We start from the raw sequence: 26,409 nt of genomic DNA on the forward strand, positions 1-26,409 counted from the left end.
ATTTAAGGTTAACCAACCGTTTGTTAGTATTTTTTTACCTGGTTAGGTATATTATCTCCCCTCCCTCCAGAGCGGGGAAGGACTGTTAGTAATGGAGACTAAAGGCTTCATTGCTAGAAACATACCTAACCAGGTCGGCCTCCGCGTGATCCCCCTGGAAACCATCGTGTTGAATTCCAGTCCTTATTTATCACGATGAGCTAATTGACCAGCTTTCATTCTCACCTATTATCCCTCACTGATGCTCCGCCGGCATGTTAGCGCGGGCGGGAGCACCATTCCATTGTCATTCATAAAAAAATCACTCCCTCCTGTTTGTTGATATTAATGTGTAGATGAAGAATAGTGTTTATGTATACAATAAATTTTGTGGAAAACTGTCAAATTTAGTAAATTTAAGATTGATTAATCGATGACTGATTGCAGAACTTTACATTCGAGTCAAATTTATCATATAAATTTTTGGGGTGTTCCTATTTTGAATAGTACTGTCCATAATCTATTTATTCATGAAATTGAACAACTTTCTCGTATAGAATAAGAAGAAAAAAGGTAATAAAATATTTCTGATCCTTTCATATAATATGTACCTACCTACTACACTCGATCGATTTGGTATAAAATCGTTTAGAATATGTTGGACTAGCAGTTAGAATAAAACTTGGTACATATTGATATATTTATATGCTGCGAGGATATCGTCTAAGTTGTTGAATCAGAAAATGTGACTAATATACTGGCATTTCACCAAATCTTTTTTGTTTTTATGATTAATTCATTGACGAAGAAGTTTAAAAATATCAGACAGTCATCAGAATTTTTTAAATTCAGAAAATTAGCAAAATAGTAGCTTCGTTCAATTAATCGTACATTTCTACATGTCGCACGTGTATGCGCATACGCAGTGGTCATGGGCGGCGTGCGGTCGACTTCCGCCGGAAACCACGCCATACAGGTATATAAGCACACGCACAATCGGCTGCTGTTTTTGATATAAGTAATATAACAATATACATATAGGTAACATATAGAAAAACTTGTCTAGAAGATATTATGAGTACCCTATTTTTTATAACATGAAAAGGAAAAAAAAAATAATTTGAATCAGATTCCATGTATTCTTTTAAGTTATATGATAGTTTGATACAAAAGTGGATTAAGAAACAGATGTTACCCTGAGTAATTAGAATAGTAGCATTTGAAATAATTTTTCGTTGAAGTATGAAATAAAAATTGATTTTATTTACTTATTATATACAGGAATACGTTAAAGCTCTTGTGAATTAGTTTTACGTAATCAAAATATTTTAACGATACCCATGTGTCGAGATTAAGAAAAAATAACGAGTAAACAATTGGAGATGTTCATCAGTAAAAGAATCAACTGTTTTATACGCATATTGTAACATTGGATATTGAAAAGAGAAAATGAAACATTAAATTGAAAAGTAAATATTCGCCTTCGAAACCAGTAATTATAAGCTTTTACACAATAAATGGGATAGTAAAGCAAAGTGTTATGCAAATAAAAATAAATGTATCTGCTTTAAAAGTAAGGTATATAGGTAGGTAGGTAATGTATATCTATCTAGATATTACCTATTTGCCTTTAGTTATTCTTTGATATAATTATTAGTACCGATTACCATACTAAGTAAGTAATAAAAAGATAAATTTATAATAAATAATTGGGGACAATTATAGATATTATATAATTAAATTGTTTTGATGCTAAGCTTGTTACTTATTTCGATTTGTCCGATCATACTCAACTTATACATATTTTATTAAAATCATTTAAATCTCGTATCAGGCAACATATTTATAACGAAACGAATTAAGTAAATAAAGATGTGAACGAAATAATATATTATATAATTAAATTAAGTAATATAATTATCGTGGCATTCAACAAATTTTCGATATATGTAAATACGCATAATTCGAAATATAGACAACATTAATAACTCTGTAGTTTCAATCATAACAATTTTATGACAAGGTTGTTCATGAATCAATGTCAATTGTGTCTTCTACAGGACGGACATGAAGAGAGACTTGTTTTACATGTTTTTCAATTGCTTGGGTAATAGTACAATTTTAAATATTATTCGAGTACATAGTTACGTGTATTGTAATTGCGACCGGATTATGTTTATTGCTTTTTTCCTTTCCATCCATTAGTTACGGATAGCGTTTTACTTTATACAAAAACACTTTGCTATGATATTTATCTCTCACATTTTTTTTTTCAGATACATCATACGAAAAAGCATGCCGCCGTGGTTCAGCGCCGAGTACTCCGGTGCCGGGAGCACAGGCACAGCACAGTCCCTCCCGGCTGGCCTCCTTTTTCTTTTCCAAGAGATCTTTCAGAAGCAATCCTCTCAAAAGAACAAAGTCTGCAACAAAATTGGAAAGGGAGCGCGCGTTGGCTGCTGTACCCACTCACCCACCGTCTCATGCATTGCGAACTTCAAGGTACGTTATATTTACAGAACAAATATATCGTAGCGAATTCATGTAATCTAAAAATATAAAATTATCAATTGCCCTAAAGTACATCATCGAAAGAAGTATTACCATGAAAAATGTCATGTTAGACATGGGCGCTCACCTAAATATGTTGTAAACTTTCACATTTATTAGCATTAGTCATTATTATTATCATTATTGCTACCATTCACTTACACTCGCAAAAGGCTTATTGCGCAGTGAGTATTCAATGTTCAACATACACCTGTTTAAGGTTAAATACAAATACTTAATTGTCTTAAACGTAAAACTAAATTGTATAAATATAGTATTTTTTGTATATTGTGTATGTTATTGTGGTATTGTGTTTTTTACAATAAATACGAATACATACAGTATTTGTATTTATGGTAAAAATACAAATACATACAACATATATTATTATACTTTTGTACCAATATAGCATAGTAATATACAATTTAAGATATGAACGTGCAATGTTAGTGTTAAGTAAAAATGCTCGGTCTAGAGTAGATAAGTGTGACGGATGAGAAAATATAAAAAGCTGCATCAAGTACATCACAGTTTTTTTTATTTGTTTACATTTCTATTAAATCTAGTTGTCGTATAATTAAATTTTTTCGCTGTAACGTTAGGTAGGTAGGTCTCAATAAGATTGTAATATGTACATGTACATGATTAAAGGTTATATTATGAAGTAGATCTCGTGGAACAACATCAATTCGCATGGCATTTAACTTTCTCTTACAATGATTAAGCAGATCTTATTTAATGTTCATAACAAGACTTGATAGACTCCCATAGATCATACTTGTATATATATCTAGATGGAGCATTGAGTATTAAAAACATTCCAAAAAAATAGTCTGCTAACGGCTGTTGGATGCCTCGTTTTATCATACTGTTTTAAAATCAGAAAGTATAATGTTGGCACATAATAAATATAAATAAATACAATCACTGTTTATGTGATAAAAAGTTACAAATTATGGAATTAATATAATTTTACAATTATAATATTATTTACTTTTTTTTTCTTCCTGTGATAAGGCTAAGTCGTAAGTTATTTACTTTATTGAAAAGTTTTACAATAAGTAATTAGTATAGCAAGTATGTAAATTTCTAGTTGAATCAGTTTTCTTAAAGTCAATTAACTGAAAACATCGTTTAAGAAAATGTAATTTGTATAATGGGCCAATAAACCATTCCCTCGTACGATAAGCTTCGTGTGCACGGGAACAGACGGTGTAAATTAAAGGCTCTTCATTAGCACTTTGCTAGCTACTGTAACAGATACTGTAAAGTAGAATCGGCAATATAATTTGCTACACTATTTTGAAATAAGTGTCAAAATCATTATTTTTTAAATCATTATCTTTATTGCACAGACTCCTTTAAGGACAGGCATTAAATTCCTTTTTTAAAATTTCATAATTTAACTTGAAATGATCATGTATATATTATAAATTTATATGTATAATATGTGTATCTGTGACTATACGTAATATAAAATATACCATATAATAAAATAACAGTACGAATAGTAGGGAATAGGTTTTCTTAGTAAATCTTATATTTAGGATGTTGTAAAATGGTCTACGTCCGGGAATCTGCCGAGAATCATAAAACATCGAACCATAGTTGTATCGCATAAAAGGAATACACTAAAATAGAAGGAACATTTTCCGTAATGTGTAATGCCACGCTACAAGTTCTTGCAAAACTTGTATGCGTGTATTTAGCGACATGTCGTGACTTTACAGCGTTATGCAGTGCCAGGAGTGTCGCCCCTCCCAGTCTGGAGCTGTTATTTAACGAACGCCTTTTAATTACTTCCCTAATGCTAACACGAAACTTTATTATAAATGTCTATATTAATACAAGGCTGACATAAATTAGTATCTGTAACAGTCGCAAAATATACAGAGCAGGTACCTATATAGCTTTATCCAATTATTCATATACCATGTAGTGAACATTAATGTATGTACATTACCGAATTTTGTGCTGTTATGTAATGTGAGTGCTTTTTATCGAAATTTTGTCCTCCTTGTCACACATTTATTTCTATTAATACTCAAATATCGAAGTAATATTAATATTAATAGACGTAGATATTATGGAAAAAAATCCTAGAAACTATATCTTTAACTGAAATCAAAAACCATTTAAAAGCTATTATTCACAAATTTTGCTGAAACTTAATTTTTTTTTATTTCGAGCCAAAATCGTAATAAACTGCGTTTTTTTACATAAACACATAGTAATAAAACGCAGATCAGAGCAGTTTATGTAAATTATTTTTCTTTGTTACATATCAGAATTGTGCTTAATAGCTACCTGATCGAGCCTATTTTTATTGTTTAGTTAGGTATTTTAAAAATACAATATTTAAATCTATTCAGTCGTCATATAATAAGTATTCCTCAAATTTCACATGGATATAAGAATCATAAGTGCTCGAGAAATGACACCTATTTCTATACTAGAGTTGTTCTCTGACATTGTTTATACTTACAAAGAAACCGGCAAACATATGTATGCCTGATTTTTATTTATATTTATAAATATTTTTCGTACTCCTTCTTAAATGAAAACTCGCTAGTTTTCCTTGTTCGTCTTACACGTGTAAGACTGGGATTATCGAATATCATATTACGAAACGGAACCCCAAGGGAACCATATACTGTGATTTATTTATCGACTGTTCGCTTCATTGTTGCAGATCTCATGAAAGCCTTTTGTCGGCTCATTCACCTGCCGTATCCACCATGGATTTAGGACCACCCAATCAAGTAAGTTTAAGTAGATTTTTATGAACAGTTCTTAATTTGTAGATAAGTAGTTTTATATGTAAATTAAGGCTAAAAACCGACTTCAATCGTGAGAAATTAAACTAATGTGGGACTTTTAGTGATCAGCCTGCCAGTAATTTCGATATAAAAAGAATATTATAACAAATAATAATTTAATATCGGTTTGATAAATTTATCGTATCACGTAACGAGCCTCCCAAATATCTTTACAATTTATAATTTCCAAAAATAAAACCTACAATACTTCTGCTAGTACTACTGGGTACTTTCATGTTATCATCGACAATATAAAACTATAATATTACTTAAACAATGGTTATTTGCTTACAGGTGGAGATACGTGCCTTGCATTCTTCTGTTCTGGGCAGACCGCACTGTTTCGCGCTGAGTGCTGAGAACAGACCACCGAGATACTTCGCCTGCGCGTCGCGGAAGGAGCGAGACCGCTGGATATACAGGTGATTTTATATACTACTTAGATTACATACAAGTTGATGGATGATCGACTTTATAGAAAATAGTGACACTATTAGAATTATACATTACTCATAGTCGGCTCACTGAAAAAAAAACCCTGAAGTATGTCTTCAGAAATCTTGTTTACAATAGACCGACTATACATAATATACATAAATACATATTTTACAGTTAACAAAATTAGAATAACCAACATAAACAGACTTATTCCCATAGAATATAATAATGTTGGAATTCTATTAACAGTGGTAAAGCAAAATATTGACACAAATGCGATTGTTTTCAAGTTCAGGTTACACGTTAGTTGAAATTAAATATTTAAATTACATAGCTTTGTCTGACATATTACCGGTGAATTGCGGTACAATTTAAGTGAAAGGCAAATTATATAATTGAAAAAAAGCCAGCTTAATGTATAAAAAATCGCTGGTTTTAATATTTATTTTATATGTATATACAAATATGGTATTCAGTTTTGTAGTAGTAGCTATGTTAAACGATTTTCTATATATTTTTTTGTAATGGATTAACATATAAACTAAAAACTGATTTTATAAATTCTTTCATCTATAAAAATGTACATTATCAGCGAGCAATGTAGGCTATATATTATTTAAAAAAAAATTACCCGTACAATGTTGGGCCGGATCATTGCCTAATAAAAATAAAACAAGTTTAGTTTTGCGAAATGAAAACTAAGAATTATTATTATTAGAAAGCAATAATATTAACCACAACTGTTATTGTGGTTATAAATACAATGTACCTGTTCAATCTTTCAAAATTTTTATACTGACTTGTAAAGCAGGAAACGTTAGTTGTAAATTACATTGTTTGCGTTCAATTTATACTAATATATTTATTTTAAAATTAAATAGGTACTTTCCTTATTGTTTCTATAAAATATTTATTAAAATGATTTCAGACATAACACTGTGTGTGTAAACGAAATAATGACTGTATTTCGCGAAAATATGTAAATAAATATTCCGTATTATTTTTATTGTTAATCTGCATCTCTACCTGCATTATGGAAAATCCATATTGTAAGAATAACCTATGTACCTATTTATTTTATAATTTAGTTTTTGTCAACACCATTCAAGTTATTTAGTGTGGTGCATATAATATTATTGTTATTAAAGAGTATACGTTCTTACATAAACTCTAAAGTATGATAGTAAAATGGATAAAATTTGTACATTAATAATTTGGGAGGATTTAAGTACCAATATCATACGACGAAGGCACTGAAATTTAATCCTTTTTTAACTAAAAACAAATTTTATTTCAATCTTTTAATAGACTAAAGTTATAAGACTAATAATATAGTAAGAATCGTGATTGTCTGTAGTTACAAATAAGTAGGTACCTAAACACATTTAGCCTCGAGCCATCTCTACATATTAGAATGTGATGATTCATGACAGATAAAAAGAATATAAGGCCAAAGTCCTATATCCTTACGTATAACAGTTACTTCGCCTATCTTTGTAGCATGTATAGAAAGAAAGGAACTTTATTTTGCTCAAATATACGACAGCTTCCACACAGGGGTTAAAAAAATAACAAAAAAGTAATAATAAAAAACTACAATGGCATTAAGCGCAGTCCTCGTGGAAGGTGGTAACCGTAGCCTATGGCCGTCTGGGACTTCAGTGTGAATGTCACTTTCAAATTTGCAAAAAATCATCTTTAAGGAACTTCACACTTGTAGAATGTTCTGAATGTTAGATGTTAATTTGTTTCAGAGTATACAGGGATTTAGTTATTTATAAAATAAATTCGATGTAACGATATCTTGCAGTTATGTTGTCCAACATAAATATATTATATAATGTAATTTTCATTTCACAAAATAATTTTTGGTCAAATAGTAGTATAAAAAAGGAATACACTAAATTCAGATTTATGTTCTAACTTCAGCTTGCGGCAAGCGGCGCGGCCAGACGAGATGCGTACACGCCGGTGCGAGCGGACTGTCAAGTTGTGGTTATTGGAAGCAAAAGATATACCTCTCAAGAAGCGGTACTACTGCGAAATTTTGCTTGACGACACACTGTATGCAAGGTGAGATTTTTTTTGAAAATCCAAATCCTTTTTCTATTTATTTATTGTCTTAAAAGCAAACCCTTTCAATCACAAAGAGAACCATTCACAAAAATATACAGTGGAATTAAGAAACCTTTTTCCGCATTTTTTCAAGTCGTTATAATTAACGACAAAAAATCTTTATTAATTAATAAAGATTTTTTGTCGTTAATTATAACGATAATATAATATATATATATATATATATATAACGATATATATTAATTATAATTATAATATAAATGAGATCTAGAAGAGATCTAGGAAAGAAGATCTAGAAAAAAAAAGATTTTATATACAAAATTAGAATGTTCAGTGCGCAATTTAACTTTCTTGTGAGATCAAAATAACGTTTTTAATTTATTCAATGATGAAATTATTTTTTTATTGATTATCAGATACGAATGTATCTATATTCGAACCATTTACGTTAATTTTGGTTAAAAAACTTATCGTTGTAAATACTAATATTGTAATTTTTAATCATATATATTTTAGTATTATATTTTGTATTGCATTAATTATTTCCAAATTATACGAGAATTTGCAATACCTTATATAAATATTTCAATGCAAACACAGTTAATTTACCTTGAAATATATAATATAATACTATATGAGCTTGACGAATAAATACGAGGAAAATATGATTTCTTCTACAATAAAATCATTGTTGACATTATTATACATAAGGGAAGCTTCTAAAGGCGTTTACTTGCGGAAAATATTCCATTTATTCATTTAATACCACAGAATACAAAGAACTCTAATACTCGTACATTTCAAGCGTCTTATTTAAATATTCTTTGAGATTTGAAAGTCCTAATTCAGGGATTACTAGAGAGCTATGGGGTGTACTTTATGAGGGTTAAAACTGGTCGACCGGATCCATAACGCTAGGCTGCGTTTTCGCATAAAATTTGTTGATGTGGCATATAAAAAAGCAATGCTAAAGAATAACTAGGTTAGGCTTTAGTAAATAAATAATCCCGTCAGTACTATTGGTTTACGCAGGCGGGGAAACAATAAGGCACGATAAGTGAAGTTGATGACAGTTCAGTTGACCTATGGTAACTAATCTACTAGAAATTAACCACGATGGTTTGCAGAGGAATAAACACGTCCATGGTTGACCCATGGAAATCAACTTGACAAAATATAATTAGTAATGGGGCTATTATCCTATTGTTAACAACACCTTTCCCCCATTAGGATTAGGCTGTGATAGCAGACTACATGCCGAATATAGTTCAGTTGATACTTATAAACGTGCAGCAGGATTATGTCTTCAAGAGAAACTATCCCTATCGATTCACTTAGTAATACATGGTGGCTTTTTTCATCGAGCGTCATAAAAAATTTGCCCAGAAATTGACAGTTCTGGCTTGAAGCCTACCTGACGTAGGTTTAATACGACTTTGGTCGATGACTAATGAATAATGAATTTACATTGCAGATCATCATCGAAGCTGAAAACGGATTTGTGTTTTTGGGGTGAGGTGTATGAATTCAGCGCGTTGCCGGCAGTACGCGCCATCCACGTCAACGTGTACAGAGAGCCGGAACGGCGCGCGCGCAAGCGGGATAAACACGCCCTTATTGGTCAGTACACTGCTCATTATTATCTTTATAGCTCCTTCAAAGGCGCAAAGATAAACATAACAGAAGCTTAATTTGATTTAGGAGAATTACGTGTATTGTTTTTAATTTGTATTTCTTAATGATAAGAGAGTTTCTACTAGGGCAACAAGTTCTTTATACTGAATGTTTGTGATCTTACTATCACTAATTATAAAGGAATTTAATAAAAAAGTATCGATCCAGTAAACACTTAAATTTTACTATATTTTAGCTAAATAATTCTAATATTTTAATAATTTATCTTTGAATCATATGTATAAAAATAATTGCTATTTGCTTCGTCATGTGGAGAGCATATAAAACCATTGTACGGTATATGTTAACTTTAACACATGTTAAAGTCCTTAAATAACAAAAATTAAGTTGATAACCGCGTTTCTCTGTTTATTTCTAAACTACACAACTTATTTTTATCACAGATTTTATTGTCATTTAGAATTTTACTAAAGGTTTGTATTTACACCCATACGAAGCCGAGGTGAGGTGTTAGAAATTTAATATAACGTATTTATTTTATTGTACGCACAGGTAGTGTACGTATCCCGGTCGACGACGTATCGTCTCGATACCTCAACGAGCGGTGGTACCCGCTAAGCGAGGGCGACAAGCCGCAGTCGCCGGGCGGCCGCGCGCCGGCGCCGCTGCGGCCCGCGTTGCGTATCAAGTGCCGCTATCAGAGCGTCGACGTACTCCCCCTCGATAGTTACGCGAGGTTCCTCGATTACCTCAAGAGGAATTATCGGAAGTTGTGCGAGTATCTCGAACCAGTTATAGGTGAGAGTGTAAACTTTTATATTGATTAAGTAATTGTTATTTGAAGCGCGAGTATTAGTTTGTTTGCAGGGCGTATGGGGCAGTATGTAATCACTATCTTTATTAAAATTGGGATGCGGATAACATTAGATTGAGGAAATTTCTTCGTTGTTGTCTATGTGTATCTGTTTCTTGATTGCTAATATCACTTATATAGATAGATGTGAAGAAAGAGAATGGCCGAAAGAATAGGTGGATGGTCTGTGTGAAAGATGATAGCATAAAAGAGTGAGCCCTAGTTTACTAAATGGAAAAAAGCAAATAATGATAATATACTGTGTGGTCCTGATATAGAATGGGTTACCTCTTCATTTAACATGGGTATTGTAAGGGTACGGTAATGGGTAGGTTATTAAGGGAACTTAATATTCGAGGGATGGGTAGCAGTGTCCCTCTTAAAATATCAGCCAAGCCTAACAAGGATAGCATGGCAACTACTGGCAAAAACACCCTTTATGGGGAAGCCTACGTTTAGCAGTGGACAGTTAATTGATGTTGATATAATAATAATGATAAAAATAAGTATCACCACCAAACCTTTTCTGTCTGCCCTATTGTTGACTAGTAGAGAACGCCTCTAGGTGTTATGACCGCCATGTGTACCTTTGTTTGTATATAAAATATATAAAGATAAATAAATAAAATAAACATCACTTCATCATATTTATTAATTAATTATATGAATTTTATTCACGTATTTCATATCAGGGTTACCTGATAAGTTTCGGATTCAATAGGAACCCTTATTATATTAAAAAATCATGTAAAAAGACTTGTTATGTTGTCACGTTCAAGTCATATAAATATCTTACTTATGGTGGTATAACTGTACTCAGGTGTGAAGGCGAAGGAAGATATCGGATGTGCGCTGGTACTGTGCATGGCGGGCGCGGGGCTGGCGCCGCGGTACCTGGCCGACGTGGTCGCGCTCGACGTGCGCCGCACCGGCGACCACTCGCTCACCTTCCGCGGCAACTCGCTTGCCACCAAGAGCATGGAGGCGTACTTGAAGCTGGTCGGCGATCAGTATCTGCAGGTAATGTTCGCAACGTTTGAAGCCTTGGGTGGTTTTTTTTAATGGATGATAATGGAATGGTAACCCCGCCTGCGCTAATGGAATACGCTGGCGGGATACAGGAATAATAGATGAGAATGAAAATGCAGGTCAATTAGTCTGTCGTTATGAATATACCTATAATTTAACACGATGGCAATGGGGCTGGTAGTTCTAATTGTGAACAATTCCTTCCCGCCAGCCTCAGGTAGTTCTCTCGTTGATACTTGAGTCAAAACTTAACCATCACGTTACTTCTTATCCTTTAAGCAGATATACAATCAGGAAGTGGAGGGAAGCGGTTTGAATCACTGTAACCTAGGCAAATTTTTTACGATTAGAAACATCGTATGTTCTCGGAGAAAGGAGTTGTCGGAACCGGTGTGTAAGCATGAGTTATATAAGAAGCAAGAGGTATATATAAATATAGAAGCAGTTCGATTCTGTTCATCGTTTACGGAGTACCGGAAGGGGGTTGGTGTCTGGAGTTAAGATAGTTTGAATAATGATTGGAAAGTATTTTTCAAATGATAACATTGCCTTTTTTAATGGATGATAATGGAATTTTTGTTATATTGTACATTAATTTAGCGAAATATCAATAAGGGATGATAGGTGAGGATGAGGTTGGATCAGAGGGGCATATCGTGGTGCATACTAGCAACGGGTATTAAAATCCCGATGGTTAACAATTGGTTCACCCCGGCGCGCGTGTGGTGCGGCAGGAGACGCTGGGCGAGGCGGTGGCGGCGGCGGCGGGCCCGGGCGCCGAGTGCGAGGTGGACCCGATGCGCGCGGGCGGCGGCGCGGCGCTGCGCCGGCAGCAGGCCGCGCTGCGGGACACGGTGGCGCTCGCCTGGCGCTGCATCGCACGCTCCGCGCCCGCCTTCCCACCGCCGCTGAGGGACTGCTTCGCCACCTTCCGCGAGAGGTTAGCCACCTTAAATAGACACGCAGATTTTTTTTTTTATACAACTTAGAATGGCAAACAATCTGACGGCCCACCTGATGGAAAGTGGTAACGGTCGCCTATGGACATGGGCAGTACCATGGATATAATGGCACATGGAATGGCATGGCAAACACGCTGACTTCCCTTTACATGGAAAGTGATAACCATCATTTATAACTATGATATGCACTATTATATATTATGTTATTTTTTTTCTTTTTATACTACTTAGAATGGGAAACAATCTGACGACCCACCTGATGGAAAGTGGTAACCGTCGCCTATAGACATGAGCAGTACCATGGACATAACAGAGTATACTGTTTCGCCCATGATACCCCCCATGCGTTGCCATTTCTGAGGACTCAGGTGTTATTCCTCTGTACCCTGTAAATTCACGCCATATCCCACCCTTCAAACCGAAACACAGCCATGCAAACACAACTGCTTCACGGTTGAAACACGAATGGGACAGAGGTGCCCAAGCAATCGACTTTTGTACAGTCTCCCTCTGGTGAATATGAGGACCACGTTCTACCATTAGATGTTAATTGAGAAACTTATTGCTTTAGACGGCTTAGAAACTAGATTCCAGAGAGCGAGATTCGAAAGAGAGAGATGAATAGTAGTAGTTAAAAATAAGTTAAAAATTAAAAATTTTAGATCTTGCTGGACCATTTTTCAGTGGATGTCAATATTCATTCACTCTGCTAGAAAAGAAGTCTATGGAGTGGATTAATTTTAATTATTATTTTAGTCACAATAATATTTTAACACATTTTTAAGGTATGATGAAAATAACGATAATTTGTTAATAATTATAAAAATAAGGTCATCTCATCATCATCTTCGTAAAACATAATTGTTCACCTCAAATTCCAAATTTCGTATATATTCAACAATTTTCAGCCAATTATATATGTGTTTGTTTATTAATAACTCCAGATAGTTTGTCCAGAATAGAAGACTGTGTTTTACACAAAGCATTTATCAAAAAATAACTGAAAAATCTGTCCATTTTATTTTGTAAGATCTTATGTAGGTTCTAGTAAATCTCAAAAGTAGGTCTATATATGAATTTGGTTTTAAATAATTATACTTATTTATTTGTAATAGTGGGTATTTTAACTGTTATATATTATTATTTTACGTTTTCCAGGTTAATGTCAATGGGGCGAGAGGATATTTCTGACAACCTGATTAGTGCGTCTATATTCCTTCGCTTCCTTTGTCCAGCTATTTTGTCACCAAGTCTCTTTGGAATCACACACGGTAAGATACTACACTTAGACTTATTGCACATTTAAATAAATTTTAATAAAAATAATTTAGCCCCCTAATAGTATCTGTTGCTGTCTTAATCTATGCATCTTTAATAGTCATGACATGGTTATTTATGAAATAAATCATACCACTCGAAATCAATGATTAATAGTGATTTCGAATACTCCTTGTCTTGGGTGAAAGGGATTGTTAGTATTGGGGTCTAACAACTCTGTTGTTAGAGATAAGCGTGTATTACTGGAAATGGAGCTGTCATATCGACCTCCTCGTGGTACCACTTGGAAACCATCGTGGTTAATTCTTGTTGAATTCGATAGGTTAACTGGTCTACTTTAATTCTCACGCGTTATTATTAGTATTACGGTAGGGTAGGATAAACAAAAAAAATTTGGAGTCACTGCACAGATTAGATAATTTTAAAGAGTTTTCGCTGCTTTTCATCGCAGAGAACAATTATAAAACACTATAAATTTGTACAACTGTATATATTACTCTGAAGATATTTGGCGAGTGTTTGTATACGACTGCGTGGCAATGTGTTTCTATGAATTGCGAAACTGTACCACGCAAATTTTCTACTGGATTTGTACGGAAAAATACAAGGTGCAATCAAAATCGTTAGCGGTACATAAAACTAACCCCTTTATTCAAACAGAGGTCAAGCGTCTCATAAACCGATGTTAGCTATTGAAATGTTTTGTCTTTTTTCCATTATGCTAAATTCTCATTTTAAAAGAAAGAGACAAAACATTGTAATAGCTAAAATAGATTTGTATTAAATTTTAGTTTTTATGAATAAGATAGTAATATTCTATACATGGTAATATAAAGCATAATATTTTATTAGGACACGAATTTTGTGACAACAAAAAATTTGAGTCTTCCATACTAACTCCACAACCAATTGCGCCGTGTTAGTATGAATGAATGAATAAAAATTTATTTAAATAAAACCATAACACTAACATTTATATATTCTTTATATGTAGTAGAAATCAATCAGTGTTATGGTGAAGAAAAAAGGTTGAAACCTAAAAAAAAATTCTAGTTTTTGGACTCATGTTTCTTTAATGATAATGTTCAATTTCCTAGGGAAACATTTCTTTATAGCACTAAAGCACTCACTATAAAATGTATACTGTGAATAAATAACATTGTAATTTATTATGGATCAATTAATATTAATAGAATACCCGAACGAGCGGGCCGCGCGCAATCTGACTCTGGTCGCGAAGACACTGCAAACCCTGGCCAACTTCACCCGCTTCCAAGGCAAGGAGGCGTTCATGGAGTTCCTCAATGACTTCCTCGAGCAAGAGGCTCCTAATATGAAGGCCTTCCTCAGAGCTATATCGGTAAAGTTATATCTTATTTTTAATATGAAACTATTTTTAAATGTTGACATTGTATGAAGCATGGAATATTTAAAATTGGATATCCACAGTAATATATTTATTGTAAAAGCTTATATAACTTTATACATTATACTTGAGTATGTATTATATGCGTGTATGTTGAACAGCACCTCTACCATAACAGCACCAGTCAACAAATGCCTTTGACTACCCTATTAGGAATATTAAATCATTAAAAATTTATCGTAACTTGCTAGTACGAAATACTACATTAAAGGCCATTAACAAAGTAAGAAACCAGATTGATGCCAGAGGAATAACCCTACACGAGTGTAATGTTTTGAAAATGTCAGCTTTATTTATTAAACTGTGTGTGTTCAAAAGTAGTGGATTTCGACTACAACGTTAAACTACTTACAGACACGTCCTCAAAATCAGCAACAGTTACAACAACAACAACAGCAGCAGCATCACCAAGACGGAAGCAACCGTAACTCTTCAGCATCTCAGGGTTCTACAGCTGGGTCTGAGGGTTCTAGAGGCGAGATGGTCTCAGTGGAAGCAGACCCCGAATGGGCTCCGCACGTTGACCTGGGGAAGCAGCTGGCTACGTTGCATGGACTGCTGGTAGATAGTCTGCCGAAGCTGCCTGCTAATAAGATACAGGTAAACTATTAATATATTAAATAAATAGGTACCATTTACCTACAAAAATTTTTCATCGTATTTAAATATAATAATAATAGTGTATTTAAAATATACCAAAATTTTCTGTACAATACATAAAATATTCAATTTTAAACGGTGTTCAAAATCCAGTACTATATTCGATCAAGAATTGATAATAGTTTTTCTAATCTAATTTAATCAATCTTCAAATGAAATTTAGGATAAAAAAAATATTACTGAAATAAATATTATTTTTTTCCAGGAGTTGGATCCATTATACGATATATTAGATGAACTAAGCAAGAGACTAGCGAGCAACGACAATGGACCTGTTTCACAAGCAACCGATAATATCTTTAGGTAAGTACAAAATAGTTATAATAAGAAAACAAATATCTTTATTTTATATTAAAAAAAGTCGATATTAATATAAACACCTATATTTTAGATTCAATGATCCCACGTGCAGTACACCAACAAAAGTTAACAACACAGAATCTACAGTCAATGGTCAAATGAACAGCAACTTCGCTCACAGTTCACCTATTATGAATAAAAATGGCGTCCAGTTTAACATCAGTCCATCCAAATCAAATGCCGAGGAATCCAAATATAAAGGTTCTTTTGTAACCGTCGCTAAATCGCCCAGTTTCAATTTACGCTCAGCAACGTTACCGAGAAATGGATATGGCTCGAGCCCAGTGAATCAAAATGCGAACCCTGATCGATACAGCTCTCAATACAACAGCCAAGAGCATTGCGTCAATCCAAAAGTCTTACAGATTGGTTTTGGCTCCGACCAATATCCAAAAGGCATCAGCAACGGTATAAATGAAAGTCTAGAGAGAAGATTCCAAGAGAGATACAAGCCCAACAACTATAACCAAACTCAGTACCACAACTCTAATTATAACAACACCGAAAGATCTCCAAGTAGTGACAGTATTAACCACAATTATTCCGTTAAAGATATGCAAAATATTATAAAAGAAACAGCAACATTGGAAGAATTATCCGATTTGTTGAAGTACGCTGATGATTCAGACATAGTTGACGATAAACTTATGATGAACAAGAAAAATTTAGCTCAGTCAAAATCTAATAATAATAACATTGTTAACGGAAGCAAAACAAACTATACTAATAATGGTTCAAATGTTTCTATAAGTGGATTGTCTAATGTAGCAAGCTCTGGGTATCAAAGCATCGCTACATATAGCCAAAGTTCTAGTCCCATCGAAAACACAACACATCACCATCAGCCGTACGAAAATGGCGGTCAGCCTATGAGTCGCTATTCGCAACTAAATTACCAAAAACAGAGAGACAAGCAGCATTATGATAACAAAAATGAGAAATTCTATCCAAAGAGTCCAGTACAACAAAAAATCGAGTATGATATTCAAAAGTATGGCATTCAAAACTTTACTACAGCTGATAATACACAAACAAACACAAATATAAGTTCAAAAATAGCACCGTTGGTGTTCACAAATCCAGTCTATAATATGGAAGATAACCGTCAATCTCATGATAAGAAGAAACACAATGAAAACAGAAATTCAAAACGTTGTCCTTGTGGTTCATCCAGTTCATCAATAGATGAGGAGGGTTTGAGCACAGACAATGTGGAAACAAACTCAGAAGAAGGTTCTACCAACTTCAATGAAGACCAACAGAACCGCAACAATACCCACCGAAAACTCACCAGAGATAATTGTAATTATGAAGACATGTACCAAATGAGCAACCATAGTCATTCGCCAAGGATGAGAGATGAGGAATCGTCCAGTAATTCGCCAAGTTTAAGAAAGACCAGTAAAACTCGAATGCCAAGAACAAATCCTATGCTCTCTTACTCAACAAATCAGAATCAACTCAACTTGAAACACTTTGGCCAACGAGGAGAATCATTGTATGAAAGTAAACCTCATCATATCTCGACGGATTCAGGCTACCCAATGAGCAGGTCAGATTCCAATGTGGAAGAGGTGAATAAAGAAATGTATAGACTACAAATATCAAGAAGTCAAAAGGCATTATATAATATGGAAAATTTAAAGAGTTCACCTGAGAAATACGCTATAACAGAGAACGTGATCTCCGAAACAAATTATCCATTGGACAGAACGTATTCGGGAGCAAAGATGTCAAGTAGTAGGTTGAATGAGGATTTAGAAAGGCATCAGGATTATTATGGGGTACGAGACAGGAGGGATTCTCCTCAAGGGGTATTCAGTCGAGAGTCACAGTCAAGCGAGGCTAGCGAGCGAGTACCGGCACGAAGTGAACGTGAAGTGACAGGTCGTGACAAAATGCAACGGAGGCTTAGTTTGGATTCAGCAAGGGATCTCACTGACAGTTCTGATGACATGGAAGATACGCTATATAGTACAACAGGGCGAAGGCGTGCTTCAAAACATCAAAGAACTATTGAACAGGTATTATTTTATTATTTAGTTTTATTTCTTTCGTTTAACAAGATAATCAAGTTTTAGCTACATTAGCATCAGATAAAATTAAGTTTTATTAGACATCAATATCCACAACCTATACTAGGTACCTTGTAATTTGTTTGATTCATCTAGATATAATGATTAGACTCAAAAACCTCCATAAACTTCATATAAAAAAATAGTTACCTAGGTTCGTCGTTTAATCAAACAATCATCAGAAAATATTTAAAGGTAATTTCGTATTTATGTTTCATTTCAACAATTTTATTTGCATATTCACAGTATGAACGTGAGATCGAGAGGTTAAAGCACTCGGTAGAACTACTGCGCGGGCGGCTGCCAACTGAGCCTGGTCAAGACCCCAGTGACGCCAAAATGAAGGCCATTATATCCAGGTTTGTATAATGGTATATTTATCAACAACTGCCTGCACAAACAAACACTAAACTAATTATATTAAATGGATTTATTTTGTAAAAATGTAGGCGATTATCAGATAGAAGTTATGAACATTGCTCTTATGTATCTCTCTATGTATCTCTTATGTATGCCTCTGGGAAGACTTGCAAATATTTGAACATTTTTGAAATTAGGCACATACATGCTTTGAATTTTAAGCACAAATATTATTCATACTTTCAGATTACAATTGCATTATCGCATTTATTGTAAATCATTGGTTATTGTATTCATTATGTATATATCTATAATTTATTAGTTCCCAATTTAAATATTTTTTACTTGTCAAATATTGTTCAATACTATAAAATTTATTACATAACAGCTAATCCTTAAGTTTAATGTATGAGTTGTCACTTCTCAGATATCTTTTGGTAGATTTTTATGTGCTTTAATAGTCATACAGTACGAAGTTCTTTTATATAAAACTGAGACTTTAGCACATATAATTTGTCGTTAGGTTTAGTTGTACGTACTGTTGATATTGAATTTTTTATGTAGCTAGGATGATCTTTTACAAAGAAAGTAAAATTGTATTTATTATACTTATAAATATGCAGAGGTCTCTTACGTACATACTTAAGTTGCTTAAAAATAAAAATAAAGCATACATTTCCTTTGACTCCATATATAGCCCTTTTCAAAAATTTCCTTGGAGAGTCTCTCGCCTCTAATTTTTGATGGAATTCTAATAGATTACAAAAAAAAAGTAAAAAATCTTGGCATTATCTTTGACAGTACTTTATCGTGGTCTCCGCAAATTTCAGAGGTTAGCAAAAAAATTTTTGCTGTTACTAGCGCCTTGAATAGATTACGCAATTTCCTTCCTGTTACCACCAAAATTGCGCTTGCACACTCCTTACTCCTGCCCATTCTTGACTATGCCGACTCCTGTTATTTAGACCTTACTGAAGAGCAATTAAACAAGCTTGAGCGTCTTCAAAATTTATGTATTCGCTTCATATTTGGTCTTCGCAAGTATGATCACATTTCTCAATTTCGTACTCAACTCAAGTGGCTCCCTATCCGTTTTCGTCGTAATTTACATATCCTATCTCTCCTTTACGCGATTCTTTTTAACTCCATTGTTCCTGATTATCTTAAAGACCGATTTGTGTTTCTTAGTGAGGCCAATGGCCAAACTTCACGCAGTGTCAATAATCTCCGTCTCAAATTTCCAACTCACTCCACTTCCTTTTATTCCAATTCCTTTACTGTACAGGCAGTTCGTCTGTGGAACTCACTACCTACCTCTATACGGTGCGCTCAATCTCTCGCTAGTTTCAAAACCTCTGTTAAAGCCCATTATCTCTCCCTTTAAGTAACAATTTTTTCCCATGTTCTATCTTCATCTTCCAGTGTCACTCTCTCCTGTTGTATGTGTACTTTTAAGTTTGTGTATGTTTATGTATGTATTTGTTTATGTATATATATGTATATACATGTATATGTATATATCTTTGTATATGTTTGTTTATATATAATTAGTACTAATATAATAGTGCGCCACCTACCCTTTATTTTTCTTTGTTTTCTCAATGTTCTCTACCCAAAGGTTGTCTGGAAGAGATTGCTTAGCGATAAGACCGCCTTTTGTATCATTTCTTATTACAGTTAAATGTGTTTACTATTCTATAAATGGTGCAATAAAGTGTACATAAATAAATAAATAGCCCTTACACACTTCTTTTACACAACAAATGCCTTCGAAAAGTCGACACAGTTTCCACATATTTTTTAATTTTTTTTTAATCTATAAGACAGTATCAAAAAGATATAACCATAGTAAGCATGTAGGGCAGTTTGTTCGAACACCGAAATGCGTAATTTTCTTATTGCGTAAACAAATCGTCGATCGATTGATACATTATAACATCTATGTAAACTTTCCAATTACAATTTTTGTCAAAAACTGTATCCAAAAATCGGGTATTATCTGCTATTGCTACTGGTTGATTTTGATAATTTATATTTAACTTTACGTTTCTAAGTGATATTACTAAAGTACTACATTGTTTTATTTATCTTTTTTTTCTTTTCTGTCAGCCATTTTATAACATCTTGTAATGTATTATTAATTTGGGTTTGAAGGTCCTCTTTATTTTTACGTTTTATTACTATAATATATCAGCGTAAAAAATTTATTTGTAATTTATTATATCGATTAACAGGAATACATTATATTTATTATACCTATATATTTTAAATTTTCACACGGGCTTTTTTTATTATCAGGCAAATTGGAAATATAATATTCAAAACAGAGTCTTGGGGACTATGCAATATATCATTAATCAAATAACCAAGAATTAATAAACTTTTAGGTTAATCTGCGTAGAAGAAGAATTGAGACGAGAACAACGTAAAATGGCGGCAGCTCTGTCACACAAACAGCGCGTAATCGAAGCGCAGGAGCACCGTATCGCGGCGCTGGATGAAGCTAACACAAGACTGCTGTCAGCGCTGGTTCACTTGCAGCAGCGCGCTCCTCACCCGTCGCCCACACACCCCTCACACAACAACACTCACCCTACGCCACATTCACAACATTCACACCAAGAACTACAGATTTAACAGTGTCCACAGTTTGATATATTTTAAAAAATTAAAGAGACAATTTCAACCTTTGAACCGCTGACAAAATTATGCGGGATCTAATCCAGTGACAAATGATTTATGTGTATACAATTTTTACAATATTGAGGTCAGTATTTAGTCTGAAGAAATTCATCTTACGAATTCGAATAATAGCAGTCATATGATGCTGTAGCGTGCATTTCAAATAATTGTTAAAAAGTTCCTCCTGTAATGCTATTACAACTTTGCATTCTATTACAATTTTTTTCGGCGCACAATTATATACTTACAGCATCAACTTTTTAATATTAAGACTGTAAGTCGAATCTACTTACATTTATATTTTTGTGTCTAACGAATTTACGAGTATGTATTTTACTAATTTTGATGTTTCGAAGCACAATATAGCAATATAAGCACCTAGGTTTTCTATCTACGACATTGCAATATCAATCTGTGAAATATGAAGTGGATGTTTGTTATAATTTTTTTTTTTATTTATGATACAATAACAGTTCTGTCCGGTAATGTGAATCACAAATTGTTTTGCCATCTATCTGTAACTTTGTTAAATTGTTTCACTAGTTTTTAAATGAAATGCTTTAAATGACATTAACGTTCGTCTTGTATCAGTATTCTTAATTTTGTTAAATGTTCACGTCGTGTCGCGTCAACGTCATGTCTACAAAAGTTTGTTTTGTTTTCTGTAGCAATCATACCAAAGACGATTGAATATCCCTTAGTCTAGAGTTGTAGTGGCCTAACCTTGATGCCACTACAGCTGTAGTTCTAGTGTTGTATTTTAAAATGTTATAGATTTTATATTATAAGATTTGTATAATATTTTTAAGTAAATATAATAAGCGAAAAATATTTTTAATACCTGCGGAGTATTATTATAAGAAAATGAGATATTAAAATGGAGTTATTTAAATACACTATCACTTTGAAAATATCAAATTGATGACGTGAAGACAATTTTCGAAAGCAACGCGTACGTACTGAGTATGTTCAGTGGATATTTAAATTGTAAATATACCCAGGTAGGTATATATTATCCTTATAACATTAAATTATATAAATTACGTAATCTTGGGTTTTATTTTTCATATTCAACCTTTTATTATTTATTAGTTATGAGTAATGTTCTTAAATATTTTATTGTCGTCTAGTAAAGTTTCATAATAGTAAAATCAATAAATGTTAGGTATAATTAAAATTATTCAATTCCTACAATATAAGTTTAAGGAAGCAATGACATTACAATAACAATTGATCACACGTAGGACAGTTCTTTGGATATTTTCTGGGCTTTTGTAAATGAAATTTTAATAATAAATCATGTGCTAATATCTTCGAAATATTGCGTGAAAAGAGTCAAAAACTATCCTTTGCTTGCTCTGCGGGTCAACTTAAAAAAAAGCCACAGTAAAATCGAAATCCAATATTATTAAGGGAAGTATTGAAACTGAACTTTTTTTTCAATGAAAAAGTATTGTCTAAATATAACAAAAAAATTGAGGGTTACCACGCTAATTTGATGGTGTACGCCCGTTTTAGTATGAGAAGCTCGAATTTTTTGTACTTAATATTATTATTTGATTATAAAAGACATATTTTAATAATAATAAATGTGATTAAAAACAAAAAAATATGATACACCCGTGGTTAACAATTGATTAATCTTGAACTTGATATTTTGCTGTGACCAGATAAAATAAACCCATTAAAATGTCATATTTTATTTATAAATTTCAGAAAATTTTTAAAATTGTACAAATTTAAAGTTAAACTTCTTTCTGAAAGTACTTATGCATAAACTTAAAAAATTCAATAGATTTTGAAGAAAGGAATATACGGCCGTATTTGCTTATGTTGAGACTCGAACATGATGATGATAAATATTGTTTTTTACCATGTTTGTATACCTATATTCATGACTCAAGTTGCTCGATGCCGGCCGGAGGGCAACAGTAGCGTTTTTTTGCTATCAATAATTTTCGTTCTAATGACTCTTTAGAACTGTATGGATGTATTATATACATATCTTGTACCCGCCGGACTAAATAAGAGAAATATATTTCTCTAAATTTTTTATCAGGAAATGCAGCTTGGCACATCGTGGTCCACATTAAATTGTTAAATTTAGCTTGCGATCTAAATAATTGTAATTTGTATTGCTCTGTAAATTTTCGGAATTTCTCGTTTAAGTTTTGTTTGTGTACCCACGTCGTATGACCGGCGTAAGTTGGATCCTTTAGTGGAGCTATATGACCAAAACCCTTTGCAGCAATTGTTTGGAATATTTGCCAATACATTGTGCTCTTATGCAACATTTCAGATTTTTCTAAGTGACAGTATGGACCGTGAATACGACGACGCATCCATTCCTTTAATTCTGGAACTAAATGTATGTCTGGTAACCGTGCAGCTATATTCACCTGTCTCATCAATCTCAACGCACATTTTAAGTAATCCTCTGGCCTAGGGTTCTTCCCCAAACAAGTCGTAGATGACTTTTTTGTCTTTTTCAGTTTCTTTTCTTTTTTATCTTTAACAGTGCCGTCGACTACATGAAGCATGCTATCTGTATCCCAAACTCTTTTGAATTCTTTTTCAACGTGAAGACGTTTTTCGTCCGTATCGTAAATTGTTTGGTATTTGAACTGAAATGGTGAATGTCGTGTCGGTTTTTGAAAGAACGGTAACTCGTCCGGAGGGAATGTACCTTCATTACCATAATCATAGTGGTGACCGCAGTAACATTTAGTCTTCCTCACATATTCAAATACAGAATCATGCCATTTTTTTACGCAATCACATGGATCAGCTTTGGGCGGAGGTGGGCGTGCGGCGAACCCATAATGTATATTTATATACTCTCCTTTTAAGTGTCTGTAACCCCCATGAATGAGATCACCAACTGGTGGCAATATCGACACAGTGCCAAGTACAAATACTGTTTTGCCATGGATACTGTATACGCCATTAATAACATATTGAGAATTCCACATGCCTGTATTTGGAGCAACGGGTTTTCGACGCCGAGACACTTTTTTCTGATTTGCCATACTTATGCCATACGTCTTTTTCACCTCTGTAACACATAATTTTGATCCACGAATACGGCGGTGACTATTACGCTTATATGTTTTCATAGATAAAGCGGTAACTGAAGAATGAGGTTCAATTGATATAATACCAGAAATCTTGTCACAGTATGATCGAGGAAGCCTTTTTTTAGGAGGTGGTGGTGGTGGAGGCGGTGGAGGAGGTTTAGGCATTACCGGTTCTTCTTCGTAAGGCTCATTGAAATCATCTAAGTTAGGAAGCGGAGGTGGTCGTGGTCGCTTGTAGACGGGTCTTTCGTAGAGTACTGCAACCATTTTCTGTAAGTATGGGGAACATAGAGGAGGCTCAACCTTAGGTTTAGGTTTTGGATTCGGTTTTTCCTTTTTTGTATCAGGACGAAATCTTTCCCGCAGTAAAGCTATTAATTGTTCTAGACCTAAATATAATATGCCAGATAACATGAGTTTGGCATTTAAACAGTATGAAGATCTTTTTCCGTCAATAGTATGTCCATATGTTATTAAAAATAATTGTGCAAGCATCTCTTTAGGATCATTACGTCCAAAATATGCGGAGTTCATTAGGTCTACAGTGTTAGGACGAGGGTATAATCCTAGCTCTCGCATGACATGAGCAGTTCTTATAGGGCGGCCTTCAAGCAAATCTTGATATATAGAGGACTCGAGTGAATCTAACGCAATCCTTTGTGGAACACTTAATGCATGATACCACTTCGGCCCAATAGATTCTGTTATCCTTTTCAAAATATATTTTAGTTTCTTCTTGCGTAGTTCCCTAAGTTCATCCATGAACACTTGTCTCTCGTGCATTTTCCGCGTGTATACGACCTGCATGCGACGATGAGCGTGCTCGTCATGGCTGCTTTCTGGGCCATATTTTAATTGTACCATAGCTTATTAGTAATGGAATTTAGAAAATACAATTTTGTCTGGAAAAATATAAATCTCCAAATCTTAATTTTAGGTACTCAACAGTTTTGAAATGCAATTTAGAAAAAAAAAAACCAGCAATAATAACTCAAAATGCATATTTTACAATATCAAAATGTTTTTTTTTTTCTTTATTATTTGACTGATGTTATTTTATTTGACATTAGGTTAGTTATGACATAAAAATAAAACTTCGTATACAATAAAAGTGTAATATTAGGGAGTATTTTGGATTTATGGTGAAATTAGTAACTTTATTACATTTTCTGCTATTGCTAAAAGGAAACATTGCACAAAAGTCATCTGCATAGGTACCTGTGTCCCACCCTTAGAAGTAGTATAAGATACTTATATAATGACGAACTGGAAATGCAATTATGTAGACGAAACAAAAATAGTTTTATTTATAATAATAAAAATAGCATAACGACACGTATTTGTTATAATATCAATTCGTGGATGTTCAGAATTTTATTTGTATTAAATTAGACGTTTTTTTTTAACAAAATCTTTGTATGTTATATAATAGTTGTATGATAAAAACACTAATAGTTAATTTTAGTAAGAACCTTACGCAACAGATAGGTACAACTTTTAAATTTACCTTTAGACGAAAATGAATTAGGTAGATATTTATTTTGCGATAATGACAAAATACAATCTCTAGTCTCTCTCTACAATCGAAGCATTTGGCGTTCCATTGTTTCTGCCTACCCTAATGGGAGACAGGCGTGACAGATATGTATGTATGTACAATCTCTAGTGTGAGTTTTACGCATTAGCTGCAACTCTAGCGGATGTTTTCAGAAACTCGATAATTCATAAAACTTATCGAGATAAATATTTTAAAATGAGAATTTTTTTGTGTCAAGGTAATATTTAAGTTCGTATATGTCAATAAACGTAACAATAACATATACGTAATATTATTGTTAATATTTTTTTTATGCAACTTATTCTAAGGCAAACAAGCTGACGCTCATCTGATGGAAAGTGGTAACCGTTGCCTATAGACATGAGCAGTACCGTGGACATAATAGAGTATACTGTTTTGCCCATGATATCCCCCATGCGTTGCCATTCCTGACGACTTTTTTTTTGTTTTTTAATGGATGATAATGGAATGGTAGCCCCACCCGCGCTATCGGTTAATACCGGCGGGGTTCCAGTGAAAGGTGATAGGTGAGGATGAAGTAGGTCAGTTAGTCCATCGTGACAAATTCTACAAGAATTGTTCACGATGGTTT

At 33.5% G+C, this 26,409-nt stretch overlaps 2 protein-coding genes across 16 annotated transcripts in view; one reads left to right on the forward strand and one right to left on the reverse strand.

Moving 5' to 3' along the window:
- The window catches only part of LOC113522925 (ras GTPase-activating protein nGAP), a 96,921-nt gene extending 74,691 nt beyond the window's left edge, over positions 1–22,230 (forward strand). For all 15 annotated transcript variants that reach the window (XM_052897449.1, XM_052897447.1, XM_052897448.1 and 12 more), the window contains 15 exons: positions 2,256–2,481; positions 5,222–5,291; positions 5,643–5,770; positions 7,716–7,859; positions 9,337–9,482; positions 10,050–10,295; positions 11,171–11,370; positions 12,114–12,319; positions 13,500–13,612; positions 14,813–14,979; positions 15,400–15,645; positions 15,911–16,008; positions 16,097–18,089; positions 18,387–18,499; positions 20,888–22,230. In XM_052897449.1, coding sequence (XP_052753409.1) covers positions 2,256–2,481; positions 5,222–5,291; positions 5,643–5,770; positions 7,716–7,859; positions 9,337–9,482; positions 10,050–10,295; positions 11,171–11,370; positions 12,114–12,319; positions 13,500–13,612; positions 14,813–14,979; positions 15,400–15,645; positions 15,911–16,008; positions 16,097–18,089; positions 18,387–18,499; positions 20,888–21,137 — 4,346 coding nt within the window. In that variant the 3' untranslated portion in view covers positions 21,138–22,230. The remainder of the gene's footprint in view (positions 1–2,255; positions 2,482–5,221; positions 5,292–5,642; positions 5,771–7,715; positions 7,860–9,336; positions 9,483–10,049; positions 10,296–11,170; positions 11,371–12,113; positions 12,320–13,499; positions 13,613–14,812; positions 14,980–15,399; positions 15,646–15,910; positions 16,009–16,096; positions 18,090–18,386; positions 18,500–20,887) is intronic.
- A 657-nt stretch (positions 22,231–22,887) lies between these two features.
- LOC113522923 (uncharacterized) lies at positions 22,888–25,248 on the reverse strand. Its single transcript, XM_026908770.2, has one exon. It carries the CDS (start codon positions 25,121–25,123, stop codon positions 23,075–23,077), a length of 2,049 nt encoding a protein of 682 aa, XP_026764571.2. The 5' UTR covers positions 25,124–25,248; the 3' UTR covers positions 22,888–23,074.
- Between the last annotated feature and the right edge of the window lie 1,161 nt (positions 25,249–26,409).

The sequence above is a fragment of the Galleria mellonella genome, unplaced genomic scaffold (assembly GCF_026898425.1).
Source record: "Galleria mellonella isolate WM207_F2 unplaced genomic scaffold, CSIRO_AGI_GalMel_v1 utg36, whole genome shotgun sequence".
Classification (NCBI taxonomy): Eukaryota; Metazoa; Arthropoda; class Insecta; order Lepidoptera; family Pyralidae; genus Galleria; species Galleria mellonella.